This window comes from Culex quinquefasciatus, chromosome 1 (genome assembly GCF_015732765.1).
Source record: "Culex quinquefasciatus strain JHB chromosome 1, VPISU_Cqui_1.0_pri_paternal, whole genome shotgun sequence".
NCBI classification, from domain to species: Eukaryota; Metazoa; Arthropoda; class Insecta; order Diptera; family Culicidae; genus Culex; species Culex quinquefasciatus.
Genome location: NC_051861.1, coordinates 33,195,834 through 33,217,042, shown reverse-complemented (window position 1 = coordinate 33,217,042; position 21,209 = coordinate 33,195,834). Strand labels below are relative to the sequence as shown.

The following is a 21,209-nucleotide window of genomic DNA, read 5'->3' as shown; positions in this document are numbered from 1 at the left end:
TTTAAACAAATGGTTGGCTCCGACTCCGACTCCGACTCCGACTCCGGCCTACCAACTCTAGCCGACTCCGACTCCGACTCCGACTCCAGCTTTCAATAAATGGTTGGCTCCGACTCCGACACCGACTCCACATGTTTTTAAATGTTTCAAAAGTTAGTTAACTATTATTAGTTAATTATTTTTAAAACATTGATAAGTAGGATTATTTAAATACTCTCTAAGCGTCATGTTTTTCTCAAGAAAAATAAGTTAAGCAAAAGTAAAATAAAGTAAATAAACGGAAAACGTTATGGAAACAGAAATCAAAAATCGAGCCAAACATTTCATTAGGGCACAAAACCAAAAAGTAAACATTCGGGATTATTCCACTATTCCACTCCATAGTACACTCCCTACATGCCCTCCAAGAATCAGATTGATAGCAAACAATTTCCTATTGAAAAAATCAAAAAAACTAAAGGGCACATAACAATGTTCACTCCAAACCAGAAAAAAAGTTCAATTGTGCCCTTTTCTTTTTCGTTAGTTTTTCGTGGTTAAGGAACTTTCTATGTTATAAAGTGAACTTTTCATACATTCTTAACACTAATTCTCTTCAAACAAAGTTTCACCAAGGGTTTCTGCAGAAAAAAAACTTCGTCGAAATACAATATTGAATACGGCCCGCGGCTGCTGTTCAGTACACTTTTGAAGAATTTTAATGTTTCACATACCTTATCTGCTCCATTCGATCATAAAACTTCACCAATTATCAAAATTTCCACTGAATTCCTCATTATTTCTAACTAAACAAAAGGGCCCATAAACATCATTCAAAACAACAATCCGGTGACAGCGCTTTAGTGCCCTTTTAGTTCTCTTCGAAATTGCATTTAGAAAGGGCCCATTATGAACAGCAGTTGGAAAGCTAAAAGGGCCTAATAACGAGATTTTTAAAATTATGAGTTTTATTGCGAAAATCAACATAAATTAAGAAGCAGTAAAGCAGAGTTGAGGATAATGGTGTGTTTTATCGAATCATCAGTAAAAATACCATCAGTCATGCTTATTTTTTAAATAGGAATTGAAACAAGTTGTCCATTTTTTGCAAGCGATTTTCTCGAATCGCGGTTTTTGCTTTTGTGCCCTAATGAAATGTTTGGCTCGAAATATCTTTAGTTTTAGAGGCATTTTGAGAAGAACAGTTTTGTAAGTAAATTTGGATTTACTTGCTTAACCTCAAATTTGAAAATATTTTTTTCAAAGCTAATAAATTTAAATATCAAATTGTTTTTTTTGAATGAATAACTTAAAGAAATCTGGCCTTAATGATCTAATGAACATTAAAATTCAATTTGCTCACTTTCAGGCTGACATTTGTAAGAAACAACAGTGACAGGCACCTTGTTTTTTTAAATGACAATTTTAAACGAAACTTTTTTTTGTTTTTTTTGTTAAGACGTACATGGACATCACGCCATGGCTGAAGGAGATTATTATTGCAAATCAATGTATCTAAACAAATTATTCGTGGAAAGGACGCTGGGACGTGTCTTTTTCAAATATCTGTGACATGGAAAATATTTTCAATTTATTTTAATTTTAAAATTTTATATACTTTAAAAAGGAGGTGCACGATACTTCGTGAATCTTCACCTAAAACAAAGCTTTATGGATGATCTTGCGCCTACATCAAAATATATGAAAAAACTTAAAATATAATAAATAACAAATGTCCACAAGTAAAATATTTTCTAGGTCACAAATATTTAATTTTTTTTAAGGTACATTGATTTGCAATGACTATCACCTTCCGTCATATTGGCGTAAGACATACAGTATGGAAAATTCGTACCAGTTGATAATATTTTGATTCTGTGATTTTTTTTAAATAAATTAAAATCCTACATTTTGTTTTATACATTTTTTATTAGTTCATTTTTGTACTGAATTCTTGAGATTTGTTCAACAATAATTTGCAACGATATCAAAATAGTTTACCTAAAATCAACATCAACATCAACAATCAATGATTATTTCAAATTTGTTGCAACTTCTTTTGACATTTTTTGTTAGTTTAAATTATTTTAAATGCAACACTTTGATTTTCTTGTACTCAGTTATAAACAAAATGCGCATGTCGAGTTCCAAGTAAGAATTTGTTATTATCGTTGATTATTTGTTACAAAAGTTGAACTGTCAGTGACTCTTTTTTGATATGCAAAAACAGTGATTACTATTTATAATGTTTTTATGTACCTCGTAATTTTTTCCTAAAACATGATTTAACTTAAAACCTCTAAGACATTCGCTATCGGGGTAAAAGATGACTTTGTGTGTACTTTTTTCAGAAATAACTGGATGAAATTCGGTCAAATTTGAATTGAAAGGGAACATAAATATAGTCTGACTACATAACCAATATTTTTTATTATTTTTTGAATTATGATACTTCATACTTGGGTAAGAGGTTATCATTTAGTGATTATAGTGTAATAAGTTATTACTAATAACACAGTTAGAGCTTTTCAATCACAATAAAAAGCTTCAAATACATAATGGCATCTGATAAATCAATTAAAAATATAAGTTGTTTTGTAAATTAAGCTGTTAGATAGGAAATACTGAACAATAAAAAAAACATATTTTTTTTTTTGAATTTAAGATAACTCCGGCTCCGACTCCGACTCCGGGTTATCAGAAATCTTCGGCTCCGACTCCGACTCCGACTCCAGCTCATAAAATTTAATCGACTCCGGCTCCGACTCCGACTCCAGCTATTCGAGTTTTGACGACTCCGACTCCGACTCCAGGTCCCCAAAAAGACCCGACTCCACCGACTCCGGCTCCGACTCCGACTCCGACTCCACAGCCCTGGTTGTTAGAATAACAAAAAATAATTACAAAGATTTGTTCGAAGAATCACTAAAAATGTTATTAGTCTGTTATTACAATAACAAACCAATAACAACAAAATCATAACGGCAAATACCAAAACTTGTTATAAATAACATAAAATGTTATTGGCCTAGTATTTTCAAATATAAAAAAATGTTATTCCCAAGTTATTTCCGTCTGCTCGGGTGAGCCTTTTTTGGAAAAAACTGAGAAATGCCGGGACCCGTGGTGTAGGAGTAAGCGTGGTTGCCTCTCACCCAGTTGGCCTGGGTTCGATCCCAGAAGGTCCCGGTGTCATTTTTCGAGACGAGATTTATCGCCTTCCATCGGAAGGGGGCAGTAAATGTTGGCCCCGGTCTAACTTAGAGGTTAGGTTGTTAGCTCAATCCAGGTTGTTTCTCTGGGTCCTGTCACGGTGGAGTCGCTGGTAGGCAGTTTGACTAAAGTCGTGAGTTTCGAATCCCGGGGTGGTTGGTAGCTTAGGTGTAAAAAGAATAATTTGATTTGATTTGATTGATGGAAAAACTAATGTTCCAAAATTACTTCTTGTGACATGAAAAAATCTTCACTGGAACCGGAAATGGATCTTAGTTATATATTTTTTGAGCTGGTTCGAATTTTCTGAGGCCCTTCCTTATGACCAAAGGAGCCATTTTGTCATAGGTTCACCCATGCAAAACTCCATACAATTTTGGCAGCTGTCCATTCAAAACGTTACTTAATCCACCGTAAGGTGGTTGGTGCCTTCCTCACACTCATATATTGAATTAATTTAGTGGAAATATCATCATTCTTCTTTAACAAGTTTAACACGTTAAGTTTTATCACTCATTTTTGGAGTTTTTTTTTCGAAAAGGTCCAATAAACCAAATTTCCAGTTTTTGCTTTTTGGGTGTTTTTTAATACCCCTGACTCAAGGCGCTTTCAAAAACACCCAAAAAGCAAAAACTGGAAATTTGGTTTATTGGACCTTTTCAAAAAAAAAACTCCAGATTTATTTAAATACCCTGACAGACGGACAGGGCCGAAATCCGCCCGACTTTTATTTGCTTTTATTGCAAACTATTCTTTTTTGTCTTTTGATTTTTGACTTTTATTTGCTTTTATTTGCAAACCATTCTTTTTTGTTACAGTTGTCAAATGAAGGTAAGGGTAATATGTCACATTTAATTTTTTCACCGGAAAATTTGATTAAACTAATTCTAATATAGCACAGATGCCAAGATCGGAACTCGGGTTCGGTAAATCCTTGGTCTTATCCTCGGTGGCCGTTTGTTTTTTTCAACTCCATCTAAAATAAAAGGTTTAACATGATTTTTATCAACGCCTGCCAGGATTTTTTCACGCACTAAATGGCGATCGCCATTCTGACATTCGATCAAAACGCACGACAAACGCTCGAAAATGGCAGGACTCAATCGACATCGAACAGATAACGCTTCAAATCGCACGACCGTGGGACTTCAGTCTAACAGGGTAAGGTTGACAGATCATCAACCCATCCAGACAACATATTTATCAAAATATCTGAAATCCGGCCTCAATAAGTGTATAACTTACACTTAAAGGTAAGAACAAGATTGTCCGTCAGGCCTGAACGCAAACGCAAAATTTTGCGCCTGTCATCATAGCCTGCCAGTCATCGACCATTGAACAAAGCAACCCCTGCAGATTGTTCGACTGACAGTTGATGGAAAAATCGAACTGGCACAGCGTTCTGCGTTCACCACTGCGTCGAACGGACTATCTTATTCTTAGCTTAAGTGCTAAGAACTTTTGATAGCATTGTCAGATCTTCAATGTTTTGGACTCGTTGGAAATGTCTTTCAAATACCTTTATACTGCAATTCCTCACGAAAACAGCATGATTCGAAAAAAAGTTCTCCGATCGGGCTCAAATTTGTTCTGGGGTTTCTTGGCCGAAATAGTTAGACCCTTACTTTATTGTTTGGTCATTAGGGTGACCTACGCCGTGTTAGGGTGGTCCAAAAAATGACAATTTTCATCGATTTTTGCAAAAACCACATTTTTCAAAAAAATCATAACTCCGCACCATTTCAACCGATTTTAGCTGTCTTGAGCGCAAACCTAACATTTGAAAAGGTCAAATGAAAACATAAAATGCTCTTTTGGTGGTCTCGGGACCAAAGAGCCTATGTCTGAAAATATTTGTAGCAGATTCTTCGGAAAATTTCACATAATATATCACAAAATGGTGAAGTTTTGTTTTCAATATTTATCTCATGAAATATTGTAGCTGTCGCTATTCAGTGGTTTCAAATGTAGAAAGTCCTACATTTACAAAAGGGAAAAGGGATACCTTAAAACTAACTTATAAACTATAAAAAGAGCGGATCAATGCAGCTGGAGGCTGCAATGATTTTTGTCGAAATGCATCAATTATCTTATTGGACATAACATCCAAAGTGTCAACTTCAGCTAATTTATGAAGCTCACTGGTGCTGAACCAGGGACGAAGTTTCAGAATCATTTTCATAATTTTGTTCTGAATCCTCTAAAGTTTTTTCTTCCTGATTAAGCAACAGCTTGTCCAGATCGGCACAGCATAAAGCATTAACAGTTTATTCTTGAGACAAAGTCTAGAATTTCTGTTTATAAGGAGAAAGCTACTCACCTCATGATTTCATGTTGTACTCAGTGATATTCTTCGCCATATAATTTGATATCCGATCAACGACAAATTTAGCATGTTGTGCAACATAAAAAACCTTAAATTGCTGTAATTTGGCAGCATAATCTTGCATAATCCTTTAGACAAATTTTAAAGGGTTCAGGAATGGAGTACCCGCAGTCGAGCAGTTTTTGACAGTTCGCTCCATAAGAAATACATTGTAGAAAAAAGCAAAAACTGCTCGAATGGAAATGCTCCATAGCATCATTTCATGCCAGAAAAAGGTATTTTTATGCATTTCCCTTGCTATTTACCTCTGCTCGGGTTATTTGTCCAAGTTAGGTATACCAAAACTTGCTATTCCCGTGTTATTTGACTCTGATCGAGATGTTTAAGTTCTTCCTCTGCACTCATTCCAAACCTTATTCACGAGATTTAAACAATAATTGTCGATACATGACTGCGGGTTTCGTCTCTTATTGCGTACTTCTCTAAGATTAAAGAATATCCATCACTTGGAATGAAGGATATGTAAAGCTAGTATCTTACACACGATCTCTGTAGCACGGTGGTTGTTCTGTTTTTGTTTCTCAACGCTATAGAGAGGAAGCATAAGAAATACTCTGTTCACTGCCATGGCCACTATACCATGGATCATCAGACGGCCAGTGCCGTTCTTTTTTAGCTTGCTGGATTTATTCATAAATTGCTCTCGAAATGTTTTTCTCCTTTGGTAGCAGCGTTTTTATGACCACTACTTTACGGCACTTGCAGCCGGCGGTGGCCACTCACCGGTTGTTTGGCTTTAATTTGATTATTACGATTTATCGCGATTTGTTTTTACATGGACGGAAATCTAACCGGAGGTGTCGAGTTTCGATCTCTTATAATCCATGCTCTTGATCAAGTGAGTTGATCTTACCGGTGAGGCATGCAGACTTGTCCTCGACATAACCAGCGGGGATAAGTACTTCCACTTCTACTTTTAAGATCAGATCGGCAGGTCTTGGTGGGCATATGAATGATAGATGCTCGAGTTGCTTAGGAATGTGCAGTGAGAGCGCTCGATTAACCTTGACCGGACATACCTTGACCATCGTGGAATGGATTTGCGATAAGTGAATCAAACTATGTACCGTGTTGTTTGTAGATTGGTCATTCAAAGGCTCACAAATTGGTCATTGGTCATTCAATCACTCAAAAATGAGCTTTTGAGCTATTTACGGCAAACGCTCCGTGTTCAGAAGGTCGTTTTGTGGAATTTTTTATAAGGGAAAATAAATATCATTTATCAGCTTCGTTTAACGAGGAAGTTTGCGGAGTTTAAGTCTACCATGTTTATATAAGTTTTTCGAAATAAGTTCAGGAATAAAACAAATCAACCAAATAAGATGCCACCAGAAGGCGTCATTAAAAACCCACTTCCAATTTTTAAAACAGCCATCAAAAACCACTCACCCTTGTGTTGACACGGGCACGCGCGACCTGCCTTTCGCGCTTCTCAAAACCATAAACTTGAGATTCTATTAGCGCCTTTCCGCTTTTGTTCGAGCTGGATGTTGTGTATATTTGTAGAGGATAAATATTGATTCAAACCAAGACAAGGGCAGCTAAATACAACCTAGAAATGTGGCCAATGTTGGCCACATGCGTTGTGCTATGAGGCTCTCGTGACAATGGACGAATCTAATCGAGAGTTCATTGAATAGAACTAATTGTCACGTAATTGCGTTTAGTGGCTGTTTAAAAGCGAACATGGGTAGTGCAAAAGTGCATGCATACATCTGATTAAAATCATGTTCAAACTACTTTCCGTGTGTTGTTTTGTTCCGCTTTTAAATTGATATCAATAACAATAAATTCATAGGCCCTTTTAACGACGTGCATCAACTGACAGTTAATGAGTGAAATTTAACGTTACCTTAATGATGATTGACCTTGAACCAGTTCAATGTTAATCAACAAATAGGTGATTTAAAGTTTTGTTTGGAAACTGTCAAATAAACCGTCAAGTTGAATTTATCAGCAAAATTTCTAAAAATTATCATTAAACTAATGATCTCAATGTTAAATTTGACCTTCCTGGAGAATGTTTTGTTTACATTTGAGGAAGGCAACGACGCTTATCCGTAATTCACACATTTTATTCAACAGTACTCAATTTCCCGCAGGTGTGAAGTCACGCAACACCTCAAACATTACTCAAGCGCTTACCTTCCTTCAAACTCATTTAGCAACTTTTTTTTTGCACTTCTCCGCTTACTTCCAGGAAACCGTCGCATGGAAGACTTTCGCCGGAATCGCACGCGAGTCGGACTCGCTCAACTCGCTGGTGAAGTTCATCCCCCGAACGACGATGGGTTTCGTGCGGGAAGTGGTCAACACGTTCCGGGTAAGCCGAATCACGGAGTCTTAAATGTAATTTCACTAACCGATTCTGTTTAGCAAAAGGACACCCGCGCCATCGTCCTAACCCGGTTGGGTGCCCTCGAGGGTCGGATCCAGAAGGTAAAGGGCGGAGCCCGCGGGGAGTTTTTCGCCTTCAAGGGTATCCGCTACGGACAGGCCCCGGTTGGGCCGTTGCGGTTTAAGGCGCCCGTGGCGGAGCTGCCGTGGAAGGGCATCAAGGGTGCCCTGCGGGAGGCGTCCGTGTGTCCCCACCGGAGTATGCTGCTGGACAACTTCAAGGGCAGCGAGGACTGTCTGTTTCTGAACGTGTACACGCCGGACTTGCCGATCGGAGACTAGTGAGTTGAACGCATTCTGACAGATTCTGACTTGACAGTTGACGTTACCTTAGTGTTGATTGACATTGAACTGGCATTATCCAAGGAGGCTCAAGGTGCATCAACATTGAGGTAGCGTTCGCAAAATGTTAAATTAGACAGAATTATGGCAGAATAATGACTATTACTGACGCCGACCTGGTCTAAATGCAGATTTTTGTAAATTCTGACTAACCCAACTGTATTGGCTATTTCCAGCAACCCCAACTTCCCAGTCATGGTCTGGGTCCATGGCGGTGCCTTCTCGTTCGGCTCCGGCAACGCCTTCCTGTACGGTCCGGACTACCTCGTCCCGGAGGGGGTGGTGCTGGTCACCTTCAATTACCGATTGGGTCCGCTCGGGTTCCTGAGCGTCGGTCGTGACGCTCCTGGAAACGCCGGCCTCAAGGATCAGGTGCTAGCCCTTAAGTGGGTCCGAGATAACATTGCGGCGTTCGGGGGTAATCCGAAGGAGGTCACCATTTTCGGTCAATCGGCGGGAGCCGTTTCGGTGCACATGCTGATGATGTCTCCGTTGGCGAAGGGTCTGTTCCACAAGGCGATCGCCCAGAGTGGTTCCGCGCTGAATCCGTGGGCGATGGCTACGAACCCGAAGGAGAGGGCGTTCCGGCTGGGGGCTCTGATGGGTTGTTATACGAACGATACGGAAGAGTTGTTGTATTATCTGAGGAGGGCAAGCCCGCAGAAGATCGTTGATCTGGCTTCGCGTACGATCACGCAGGAGGACGTTAAGCGGAGCATAGGGTTGCCGTTTGTGCCATCGGTGGAGAACTGGACCGGGGGGGACGCTTCCGATGAGGCTCCGCTGATTTCGGAAGATCCGTTGACGATAATGAAGAGCGGAAAGTACAACAATGTCCCGCTGATTGTGGGCTTCAACTCGCACGAAGCTATGCTGTTCTTGAGACGTAATGTTTTTCAATTGAAATTTGAAGAAGTTAATGTTCATGATCATTTAATTTCAGGAGTCCACAAGGATCCAAACCTGCTGCAAAACATCGACGGTGACTTCCAGCGGTTGATTCCGGTTGATCTGGAAGTGAAACGTGATTCTGAAGAGGGGGCTCGGTTAGCGCGTTCAATGCGCAAGTTTTACCTGAACGATGAGCACATTACCAACTCGACTGTTCAGAATCTGATGGACGTAAGTAACCCATTTCCCCTCTTAACATCCGTCTTCTAAAACTAATATTCCCCAGCTAATGTCGGACGTGATGTTCGAGCACGGGATCGCCGATATGGCCCGGCTGCACGCGGCCCACAACGGGCACGACTCGACCTGGCTGTACCGGTTCGCGTACGACGGTGCCCTCGGCATCTACAAGCGGATACTGGGCATCGAGTGGCCGGGGTCGTGCCACGGCGACGAGCTGGGTTACCTGTTTCACTTTGGCGTGCTCAACATCCGGCTGGACAACTCGTCGCTGGAGCTGCAAACCATGACCAAGATGACGCGGATGTGGACCAACTTTGCCAAGTACAGGTGAGGGGGCGAGAAAAGACCGGTGAAGCTCCCGAGCTGCCGTCGGTGATGAAGATGTTGCATGAAGTTATCGCGAGTCATGCCGACAAAATGAAAATCAGCGAAGCAAGACTTGCACCTAGACTGGCACTAAAAATAGTGTCTTCAAATCGTGAAGTGCGTAGGGTCATCATAAGACATTATTTTTTCCAATTACAGGGAACTTTCAAAGTCAAGGTTTGGCAAGGTCATGAGAAACAAGCCGACTTGATAACTAAACGTCTCGAAGACTTGATGACTTGGGACGACTAGACGACTTGAAGACATGACGATTGGACGACTTGACGACCTGGCGACTTGACGACCTGACGATTTGATGACTAGACAACATGGCGACTTGATGACGGGACGACTAGACGACTTGAAGACTTGACGACTGGACGACTTGACTATTTGACGACTTGACAACCTGGCGACTTGACGACTTGATGACTAGACGACTTGAAGACTTGACGAATGGAAGACTGGAGGTCTTGGCGACTTGACGACTTGACGACTTCGAATTAGTATTTTGTTGTTTAATGGTTGTTTACTATGTAAGAGTGCTTCTGCACAGTCGAACCAACGAGAAATTTCATAAAAGATCTAGTTATTGTGAACGGTACCTCATTGACGAATACCTACCCTCTCCCTAGAAAGTGCAACCTACTAATTTTACTCGCAATGAACCTGTTTGCAACTCAAGATACCCTTCGCAAACAACCAATTTTGCCTGCTTTGGACATTTCTTTGCCTTTTTCCATCAGAACCTCGACCAATTTCGACGAACCTGTCGAGCCAGAAGACAAAACGACCGATATTGCCATCAGCGGCTTACTCATATGCGTGTTTCTGCTTTCAGTAATCAGCGCACAGGCGGTCCAATCCCCATCGCGGGTAGGTCGGTTACATCACCCTGACTTGGTTGAAACACGACCGGCAGTCTACACGAAGATAAAAGGGGACATTTTTTTTTTAAACAAGAGAGAATTGCAAGCGCGACCTTTTTGTTGTTGTTGAATTTTAACAAATTTTCGATTAACCCAATTAAACGTGTATTTTTGACATCCTTAAAATGTCAAAAACACGCTTGCTAGAAATAACTTAAAATCTTTGCTACCTTCATGTTCGCTTCCACAGTATCATGAATAATTTTAAGAGTCCAACTTTTACCAAACCAAGCCGACTTTGCGCAACTTTGGTCGGTTGTAAATTAAACTCCAAACTGCAACACCCCCAGAAACAGCAGCCAGCAGCACCCTGTAGGTGGTGGCAGACACATTATTGCAAAAGGGTTCGCCGTGATAAGCACAGTGACTTAAACAAGTATATGCGCTCATATATGCTGCCTCTTTTGTAAGAAGGTTGCTTTTTTACTGCGACAAAAGAGCCTAATGTCGTAAAAAGAGGCACCAAAGGAGAGAACGCGCCAATGTGGCATGCACCAAGCAGTAGTAACTCAAAGGTAGGAAATTTTGCGTACGACTCCGGTAATGGGCGGTTTTGTTCGAAAATGAGCGTAAATCACCATCTGGGGGATGCGCGCGTGGCCGTAAAACGACCGTTTGGGGTTAAGTATGCGTCCCGACAATGGAGACATTACGATGCATAATCGGCAGTTGCGACGAAAGTTTGTTATCCAGCTGTGAAGTGATGTGTGTGTGTGAGTGCTTCCAAAATAATACCTGCAGGCCGGCAGCGAAATTATGGGAAAATTGAAATTTGGTTGCCGGAGTTATCGCTTGAAAATGTTTACAATAGTCGGGCATGTACGTGTGTCAAACGCGTTCTGACTAAAATCCGTTGGACCAGTTGTCGCACTTACAGCAATTTGCAGGGTGTGTCAAGATAGCTCGAACAGATCGAAAACACTTTCAAATGAAGAGTAACAACAATGCACGGAGTTTTTCCGGTTTTTGTTGGAAATCTCGGGACTGAAATCCTCAAATCATTTTGGTCCAAAATCGACGTGCAATAAGATGTGCTATCACGATCGCGACGCATTGGCCGAAATTACAAAAAAATCAATTGTGTTAACCTTCTTCCTAAGGTGTTAGGGTCTATATGACCCAGACGGCTTATAAAATGTGCTGTGACTTTTATTCATTCTAACATACAGACTTGAAACTTTCTGACTTTTCCTAACTTTGTAAAATAAACATTTTGCAACCGGAAGCAACCTCCAGCGCCACCTAGAAAGGGCGCTACAAAAAAACTTACGCCACACGCTAGGCTTTTACCAAAAAAGTAATCTGACCTCTTCCAGGGTATCCGGAACCGGTTCCGGAGTGGCCAGATATGGTCCAGTTGGCTTTTTGCTGGTTCCGGTGTGCATGGCTTGCAATTCCATTAAATTTGATATGTCGCACGTTAAATAGCCATTTGGCCACTTCCAGGGTATCCGGAACCGATTCCAGAGTGGCCAGATATGATCCAAATGGCATGCAACCTGTTCCGGAGCGTATGACTCGTATTTTTAGATATTATATATAGTTTATTATGCATTAATCCATAGCTAAATCTAATAAAACTCCGGAGAGCCGGTTTGCCGGAAAATTTGTTCCTTTGGAATCGATTCCCTGGAACCAAAGTGGCCAAATCCGCATAGCGCAGGTGCTTTTCTAGACATTTATACCTTTTATTTACGTCCAAAAGAACGAAAATCGGTTGCAGCGTTTTCAATTCCGGGATCATATAGACCCCTTGACACCTTTAACGTAAGTTTTTCTTAACACCCCAGGAAGGTTGATGAATTATCCTTACAAGTACGTAAAACCAAGAGGTAGGACAGTGAGTAACTGAGTTACTCAATTTCTCAATGTTACTCAATCTTACTCAAAGTTACTCTATTTTTCTCCTGAGTAATTTGAAGCCAGGTTACGGAATTCTCGAATGCTCATTTTGACAGTTGAAATGTTTACAAACAGTAAGGCTCAGAAAAGATAAAGAAATTAGTTGGTTTTGGTTGCAGTTTTTTTTGCTAATTATAATAATTGCACTAGGCTGGGATTGCGACTTGCGTCCAAATACGACAAAATTGCTGACCCGAGCAGACGGAAATAACTTTGGAATAACATTTTTTGATATTTGAAAATACTATACCAATAACATTTTATGTTATTTATAACAAGATTTGTTATTCGTCGTTGGGGGAGGGGGGTTGGAGTCTGTGTTACGCTCCATACAAAAAAAAATAAAATTTGCATGGAAATGTTGTTACGAGGAGGGGGGGGGGGGTCTAAAAATCCATTTTTTTGCGTTACGTAATAAAATAACGCTCCCTAATCAAACTTTTTTAACCGTACTTCTTTCCTTAACAACTGAAATGCTTTATTTTTTTGTTCAAGAGATTGCAAAAGGCAACTTTAAGCACTTTTTTCAATTGATTTTTTTTTTGAAAAATATGTATTTTTTTCATAAATTTGAGATTTAAAAAAAATCTAAATGCACCCCAAAAATTTTTAGAAGCAAAATCAAACTAATTATCAAAAAGTTATTTTTTTTTGAATAAAATAGACCGTATTCAAAAAAGAGCCATTAAAGGATTATTTAAAAAAATACAACTTTTTTTAACAATATGTCTTGTTTTATGAGACAGATCATTGCAAAGAATTGATATTGAGCTAATTGAGATTCATCTGGTGTTTTCCAATTATTCTAAAAAAAAAGATGAACATTGAAATGACTTCGATAATTATAATCAATCTACTTTATGCTGAGCAGGGTTGTTAAAATATCAAAATATCAGCTCTCAGCAACTACAATTATCTCGCCTGAATATTCATGCCTCAAATACAACTGCTCTTCTCTCTTCATTGAAACTCTCAGCGACGAACATAGCCGAACACGTTTTCGTGTTTACCCACTCGCGATTGACATTTTCCTTTTCTCTCTCATTCTCGCTTCCACGAACATCCTACCGCAACAGCGTTTAACCACAAAAGCCGCCATAAAACCAATTTTGCAAACGCAGTTTGAAGGGGCGTCATGCGTGGTCGGCTCCTAATCGCCATCTCGCGTTTTCTCATTGCAGTTTTCGGAGAGATTGAGAGACTCAGCGGTGAGAGCGCATAGTCGAGGAAAAGGGAAGGAGTGATAGAGAGAGAATGGCATCGCTGGGAATCAAGAGACACAAGAAGAGATCTCACAAGCTATAGTGACGGCTGCTATACTCTCGGATATTTTTGGTGCAGAGATAATCAATTGATAGCTTTTCTATCACTCTTTTGCAACACTGATGCTGAGCTAATAATATTAATCACTTTGTTCCATACATTTGAAAATTAACGGCAGGTTTGTTTGTCCCATCCGAAAAATGTTGAAATCTGTTTTTTTTTGTTTTTTTAAAAAGGTCAAATGAACCAAATTTTTAGTTTTTGATTTTTGGGTGTTTTTCAATACCCCAGACTCAAGGCTGTTTCAAAAACACCCAATGAGCAAAAACTGGAAATTTGGTTTATTGGACCTTTTTTTTTAAAAAAAAAACTCCAGAAATATGAAAATTTGTCCCTCTCAGAAATATTATTGCTGAAATTGGATAAGGGACATTTATGCCAACATGGACAGATACTTCATGAATGTTATGCTGATGTCAATAATTGGCGAAATGTCAATGAATTATTGATTTTTTTTCCAACTTTGCCGCTATCTTTCGATCTGTCGTTCCAAAATTCAGAATGCCAAATGTGCCAAAAACGACAGGTTTGAGAAATTTAAATTTAAAAAAAAAAAAATTTTTTTGGTTAGAGATAAACAATGAAGAGATTTTCTAATTGTTTATGTATTTTAAATTATTAAAAAAAATCAACAATCGACTACACTTTAAAAATATAACGTCTTATTAATTTACACTGTGCATCAGAGCAAGAAAATGGATTGGTTAATTGGGTCCTAAAATGAAGCTTAGATTGCTGATATTATTGTTTACAGCGATAAAGCTTATTTTTCTGAGTACAATGGCACTTTGTACGACCAAAACAGTGTATAAAATGGATTTTTAAATCAATTTTGAAAAATTAACCTCGCGGTCCTTCTTGACAGAAATGTTCCTGCTTGACAGCTCGTTCCAAGGGGACCATAGTTGATACATCGAAAAAATGTTGTCTTGTCATTATTTTTTTTGCATTAAAATGAAAAAAAAAAGTGATCAGAAATGGTTTTTGATCGTGTTTTTTACCGTTGCACATAAAAATTTACATAGAGCTTTAGTACCCAATTGGGTACAAGACAACATTTTTTCGATGGATCAACTATGGTCCCCTTGAAACGAGCTGTCAAGTAGGAGCTTTTCTGTCAAGAAGGACCGCGAGGTTAATTTTTCAAAATTGATTTAAAAATCCATTCTAAACTCTTTGTGGTCGAACAAAGGGTCATTGTACTCAGAAAAATAAGCTTTATCACTGTAAACAATAATATTAGAAATCTAAGCTTCATTTTAGGACCCAATTGAAATTAACTTTATCATTGATTTTGTTGACAGCTTCCAACAATCATGTATAAATTTAAAAAATATGCCAATCCTTACTTTTACATGATATAAAATTTATGCAAAATAAGTCATTCGTCGTCGTTGATTTTTTTGTTATTGGATTGTTATTGTAATAACAGAACACTTTTAGTTATTCTTCGAACAAATCTTTGTTATTATTTTTTGTTATTTTAACAACTAATCCGATGATCCTAATAACAGTTGGAGTTATTCTTCCGTAACAAAAAATGTTATTTCAAAGTTGTTTTGGCTTTCAACCAATATCAGACCAATAACAGATTTTGTTATGATAACATTGTTATTGTCGTCTGCCCGGGGATCTATAAAAAAACTGCCAGGTTCCGTGATATGGTAGAGCTGTTAGATACGCAGAAGGAGAACCTGGAACTTGCGATGTGGTTGGCGGCTTATCAGAAGACATGCTCCGTTTCCGTCCCCCTTCAACAACTGAATCTTCCTGCTTAAGAACACTTCGTACCAAGGGGTAGGACTGTGAGTAATTTTGAAACATTTTGAATAATTTTGAGTCAAATTGAGTCACTCTCGTTTTTTAAAGATGTTCAGTTTTTCACGAAAGACGTAACCCGTTTCGACACTGACGTTTGGATTGACACGTCACCAAGCATGATCGAAAAATATTCTCCCCAAATTCCGGGAGGTTTTCAAGCCGCTTGTGTTTCTTTTCTACAGCAAACGTAAAAAATCAAGCCGGATTTCAGTGACTGAAACCTGCGTAGAAGAAATGAACTGGCTTTTTTTTAGATTCGTGCGGTATTCTGCAGAAGAATTAGAATAGCTGGTGGGACAAGACTCCAGCGAGATTGGAGGGGCGCAACGGGTACGGAGAAAAGAGTAATGCAATAAATGATAAACAAGAGTAGACCAATTCTATTTTGACTAAATATTCTCAGACCAATACAACAAAAGGCATGCCCTAAAACATACAGCTCTTGCTCGGAATCAGTTTGGAATCAGCATTAGGTTGCCCTTTGGCGTGATGGTCACCTTTGATAGGGCGATGTTGAAGGGTCACTTTGCGACACAGTTAGAGGATTTTGTCCTAAATCTGAAATTTAAGTGTTTACGTCTTGCTAAAAAACTCAAACTGCAGCTTGTTGAGTGCAATTTTTGGAATCATTTCATATTTTGTTCTTACAGCACCTCTTCCTTCGGAACCTTTTTGTTGTTGTGGTGATCAAACTGGCAAGAAGCTCTTAAAGTCGCGGTCACTCAAAACTCACAAACTCAATCTTGGGCTCGACATCAACTTCCTGAACCCGTGTATCCGCAGCCAGTCTGTTTTCAATCCTGGTCGTTTTCGTCGGAATATGGCCCGTTGCAACACTCCAATGTGCTTGCTCACGGGCGGTCAAATTTTTGGTCCTCCCGGTTCCACGCACTGGCCCCCAAGGGGAAATCGAAAGGGGAAAAAGACGAGGATTTTGCATGGACCAATTTTACACAAAATTGAAAATTTTGGGCCGCCGAAACACGTTTTCTGCTCTTTATGTTTTTGTCGATCATGCTTGGTGACGTGTCAATCTAAACGTCAGTGTCAAAACGGGTTACGAGAGTGACTCAAAAAATTTCAAAATGTCTCAAAATTACTCACTGTCCTACCCCTTGTGTAAAACACTTTGTCATTTGGCTAACATTGCCACAAATTACCATTGCATGGATGACCGGCTTTGTGTGTGGGAGGTGCTTTGGCAACCACAAACTTAAACCGCAAGCAATCGGAACTTACATTTATTTCCCAATAAATAAGTATCCGTCGGTGGTTTTGCCCAACCCGACCATACTATGAACTCTGCTCAACCGATAAGCCCCCGAGACGGGAAGTAAGTCAGTTATGCCAATTATACCCAAACCGAAAAACAAACGCAAGCTTACTTTTCTCAAGTCTGCTCATTGCATCGCGTGACACGATTTCTCGTTAGACATGAAAAATTGGCTGCTGCTGCTACTGCTCAAGACTGCCTTAAGTGAGTCTAGGGTAAGTGCCAACAAAAGCATACTAAAGGGGTTTTAACCATCGGGCTAGCCGTTGCGACCATCAGAGCTTTCATCATCCCCGACAGCGATGTGAAGCGAACCTGAATCAACAGTACAAAAGCATCACGCGCAATTATAACACGTTGTTGTTGGTTAACCCCTTTGGGCAATGGTCAGTTACTTCATAGTAACCGATTGCCATTTAGTTTTAATATAAGTAACTAATTTTAATGAAGTTCAAAACTAGTTTTATTTAGAATATAATAATAAACTATATTGATAAAAAAGTAGTGTTGCACCCCTAGTACATAACCTAATTTGTCCCAATTTCAGGTAGGCATTATCCAAGCCCCTGCAAATGGCGTGATTGTCTGCCTAATTTGATCCATCAAGTGGAACAATGACCATTGACACCTCTCAAGTAGCGTTTTACACAACAATTTGTACAAATTTGGGCACGTGTGATTTACATAAGACCAGATGCACACTTGTTTTTTTTCTCCATGGGAATCATCATCGCAATGTTCTTCACAATAGGAAACCGTGTGGTCCGTGCTCAGTTCATGTTGAGGTGTGATCAAGCCAAACCATAAAGCATGCCATAAAAACAAGTCACTTATGTGCACTCTGCTGATCGACATCGCGCCGTTGAGCGAGCTACTTGGCAAATGTTTGTAACACTTTGAACCCGTGTAGACGTCAGATGGTTGAGCTTACGCAGTACCTACAATGAGTGTGCTAATTTGTTAATGAGCTTAATGTGTGATAAAATGTTGGTAAGTGAGTTTAGCATTGCGAACATGAAGGGTGAAATTCTAGATTCAGTTCATTTTTTCAGCTTATTTTTTCATTTATTTTTTGTCTTTTTGTATCTTTGCAGAATAACAAGAATGACCCTAATTCAATTCAGTAAAGATTAACAAATTTACTGTTTTACAATGTTTCAAATAAGGGTCATTATTGTTATACTGCAAAGTTACAAAAAGACAAAAAAAAAAAATAAATAAATAAAAGAAAGTTGTATGTAAAAAAGGATGAGTTGTTGATGATTCCGGAGGAACATTAAATTTCCCTTCTTATGACACAATTTTTGACAGCTGAAAAACGCAAAATGGCTGCAGTTTTAGAACTACAGTCGACTCTCTGGCTGTCGATCTTCTCGATATCAATATTGCACCAGCTGTCAGTAAATTGTCGCTTTAAAAAGTATGATAGTAGTATGCCTAAGGCTACCAACTGATTTTTTCCTTACTATACGGATTTTCGAAATTCTTCACGCAGAAAAATAAGGAATATTTGAATCAACAAAACCTTTTGTTGATTTGAAAATCAAGATATTTGTGGAATCAACGCTAAATGTCAGAGTAACTTTTTCAAAACAACAAAAGATTTTTGTGGAATTGAAAAAATCAAGGTTTGTTTCAACGCAAAATCGGCGTTGATTATATTCAACAAAAAATTTGTTGAATTAAACCTCGTACAAAATATTTTTCTGCGTGTTCGCGGATTTTTAACAGGCCTGAGTAATACCGTTGGTTATACGCTGGAAGTGGGGACGCGTTGTCGTGATTACTCAGGTTAATTTTTTTTGTGTGCTTTTGTGTCGCTGTTCGTATAGGGTGAGTGATTGTGGTAATCGAATGAGAGTGCATAATTGGCAAGAGAAGCGCGATGTCGTCAAAAGATATTTGGAGTGAAAAGTTTATTTTGTGTGCCTTTTGTTTCGCATTTTTGTCGTTAATTGTATGCTGCGACGAGGCCACGCGCTTGCCTTACTGAATTATTTGCGTGTTTTATGTGCTTGTATAATCTTAATTAACTGTTTTGTGATTTTCAAAGCCCTTTCTATATCAACGTTGATTGGACGGCACGACGTTGTGTAAATTGTGTTTACATTTTTTGAATAAGGTTTTATTTTTTTACGGTGAAAAAGCCATTTCTATACAATGATCGAAAGACGCGCTGACATTTGGGAACGTCGAGATAATAGTGGAGCAAAATAACTATGTGTGAGTGATTTTGTGTGTTAACCAGAAAGAACTTCCCATAGCATCGTTACTCGGAAGGCTCGCCGACGGGACTGTTATGAAAGTCCTCCCCACAAAAATATTAATCACGTGATGCTTGAAGGAGATTCTGTGGATTCAACGGTCTCATGCGGTATCAACAGGTATATAGCGAAAAGCTGTATGCTTGATGAGTCTGCAGCTTCAATTATCGGACTAACATTCCTCCCTTTCGTTGAGGCTGCAGGCTTCTTGGGAGGGCGCCGGTATTGACTAATAAAGTAGGGATCTTCAGAGGTTAAACAGTGCATGGATGGTTGGCTCCCACTGATCATTTTTGATTCATTGTTTAACTTCAGCTGATCTGTCAATAACGGAGTAGCAGCTCATTGGCTGTCAACCATGCTCATGCTCTTCGCGGATTTTTAACAGGCCGGAATTTTTGTAGAGAATTTTACGCATAATTCGGATTAGTACGGAATTTTAACAACTTTTTAAATATTGAATTGCTTTTTTGATTTGGTCGAAGCTTTTGTTAACTAGAAATTTGTATTGTTCTGTGAGTTAAATTTAAAAAGGGAGAGTTTTCCGGGGTTTCTTCAATTCAAACTTGATTATCAATAATTCTAGAGTTTTTGAACTATCGTCTTTCATATGTTGATAGGACCTTTAAAAAACTCTAGAATTGTTCTTTTAGAAATTCCTTACTAAATATATTTATCCATTTCCAAAGGCTTTCTAAAACTTGTGAAAACATTTGAACATTTGAATTAACAAATCTAGAGTTTTTTAAAGGTCCTATAAACTGTTGTGTTTCACATGTTACAGGACCTTTTCAATAAAAAAAACTCTGGAAAAGTGTTCGTGAAAACACTAAGAACAATATTATTCGTAAAAGCAAACTTGACATTTCGTAAACTTTTAAACGTTTAACAAAAAATATTTAAAAAAAATTGATGAATGATTTGATTCAAATCACGGTTTATTTTATGAATACTTTTAAACGTGCAAATCATAAGCACTCTGATAGCATTTTGTGAAATTTGTTAGCTGTAAAAACGACATAGTTTTATATTTTTAATTCTCAAATTTATTAAATTTAATTTATCTAAATAATTCATTGACAGTTTTTGTTACACCATGGTGTCATATCGGCAAAGTGTACGGATTTTTGCTCAGCAAGAGTTGGTAGCCTTATGGCCTATCTACAATCACTTAGCTTAGAACATCTAAGTAAAGTAGTTACTTAGGAAAGTCTGCAACTTACGTTCATCATCCACAATCAACTTAGAAAACTTGCTGGGCTGATATACGTTGCTATGCAGTTGTTTGTTTACCTTTGATATGGAAACGTCAACTTACCGTAAATTTTGAAATTTTCCAAACCAAACGTCAGTTTCTAATTTGATTACTTTTCCATTGTAGAAACTCAGATTCATTTCCATTGATTCAAATTCCTAAGCTAAGTGAAATTTTCTAAGCTAAGTGATTGTAGATAGGCCATTACAGTATGCCTAGTATGCTTTGATTTTCCGTTCTATAATTTGATACCTCCCGCTCTCGACGGTCCCATTATCGACAACGAGAGGGTCCACTGTATTTTTGGGTTTTTAGATAATTGTTTTTGAGTACATCACAAATCGCGCATCAAGCTTTTTTTTGAGTGTTAAAAAATTAAAGAGTGGTAAAAAATTAGTGCTTAAAAGTTGAACTGGTATTTAGAGGTTGTTTTTTTTTTGGTACAGAAAAGTAGGCCATTTCGTCATTCGAAACGACAGGAAAAGTAAGTTGTTCCACGACGGAATTGCAAAGTATTAGTCTATACAAAAAGTTTCCAAAAGAAGTTTTTTTTCCCAGCGCGAGTCGTACTAGGTTCACCGAGTTGGATAAATTTGCTGAGTGCTGAAAAAATCAAGTTTCGCTA

At 38.7% G+C, this 21,209-nt stretch overlaps 1 protein-coding gene across 1 annotated transcript in view; it reads left to right on the top strand.

Moving 5' to 3' along the window:
* The window catches only part of LOC6046598 (esterase B1), a 43,099-nt gene that overhangs the window by 14,668 nt on the left and 7,222 nt on the right, over window positions 1–21,209 (top strand). Inside the window, exons 3-7 of the mRNA XM_038248734.1 lie at window positions 7,779–7,901; window positions 7,955–8,256; window positions 8,494–9,203; window positions 9,261–9,439; window positions 9,495–9,778. Of these exons, the coding sequence (XP_038104662.1) occupies window positions 7,779–7,901; window positions 7,955–8,256; window positions 8,494–9,203; window positions 9,261–9,439; window positions 9,495–9,778 (1,598 nt within the window). The remainder of the gene's footprint in view (window positions 1–7,778; window positions 7,902–7,954; window positions 8,257–8,493; window positions 9,204–9,260; window positions 9,440–9,494; window positions 9,779–21,209) is intronic.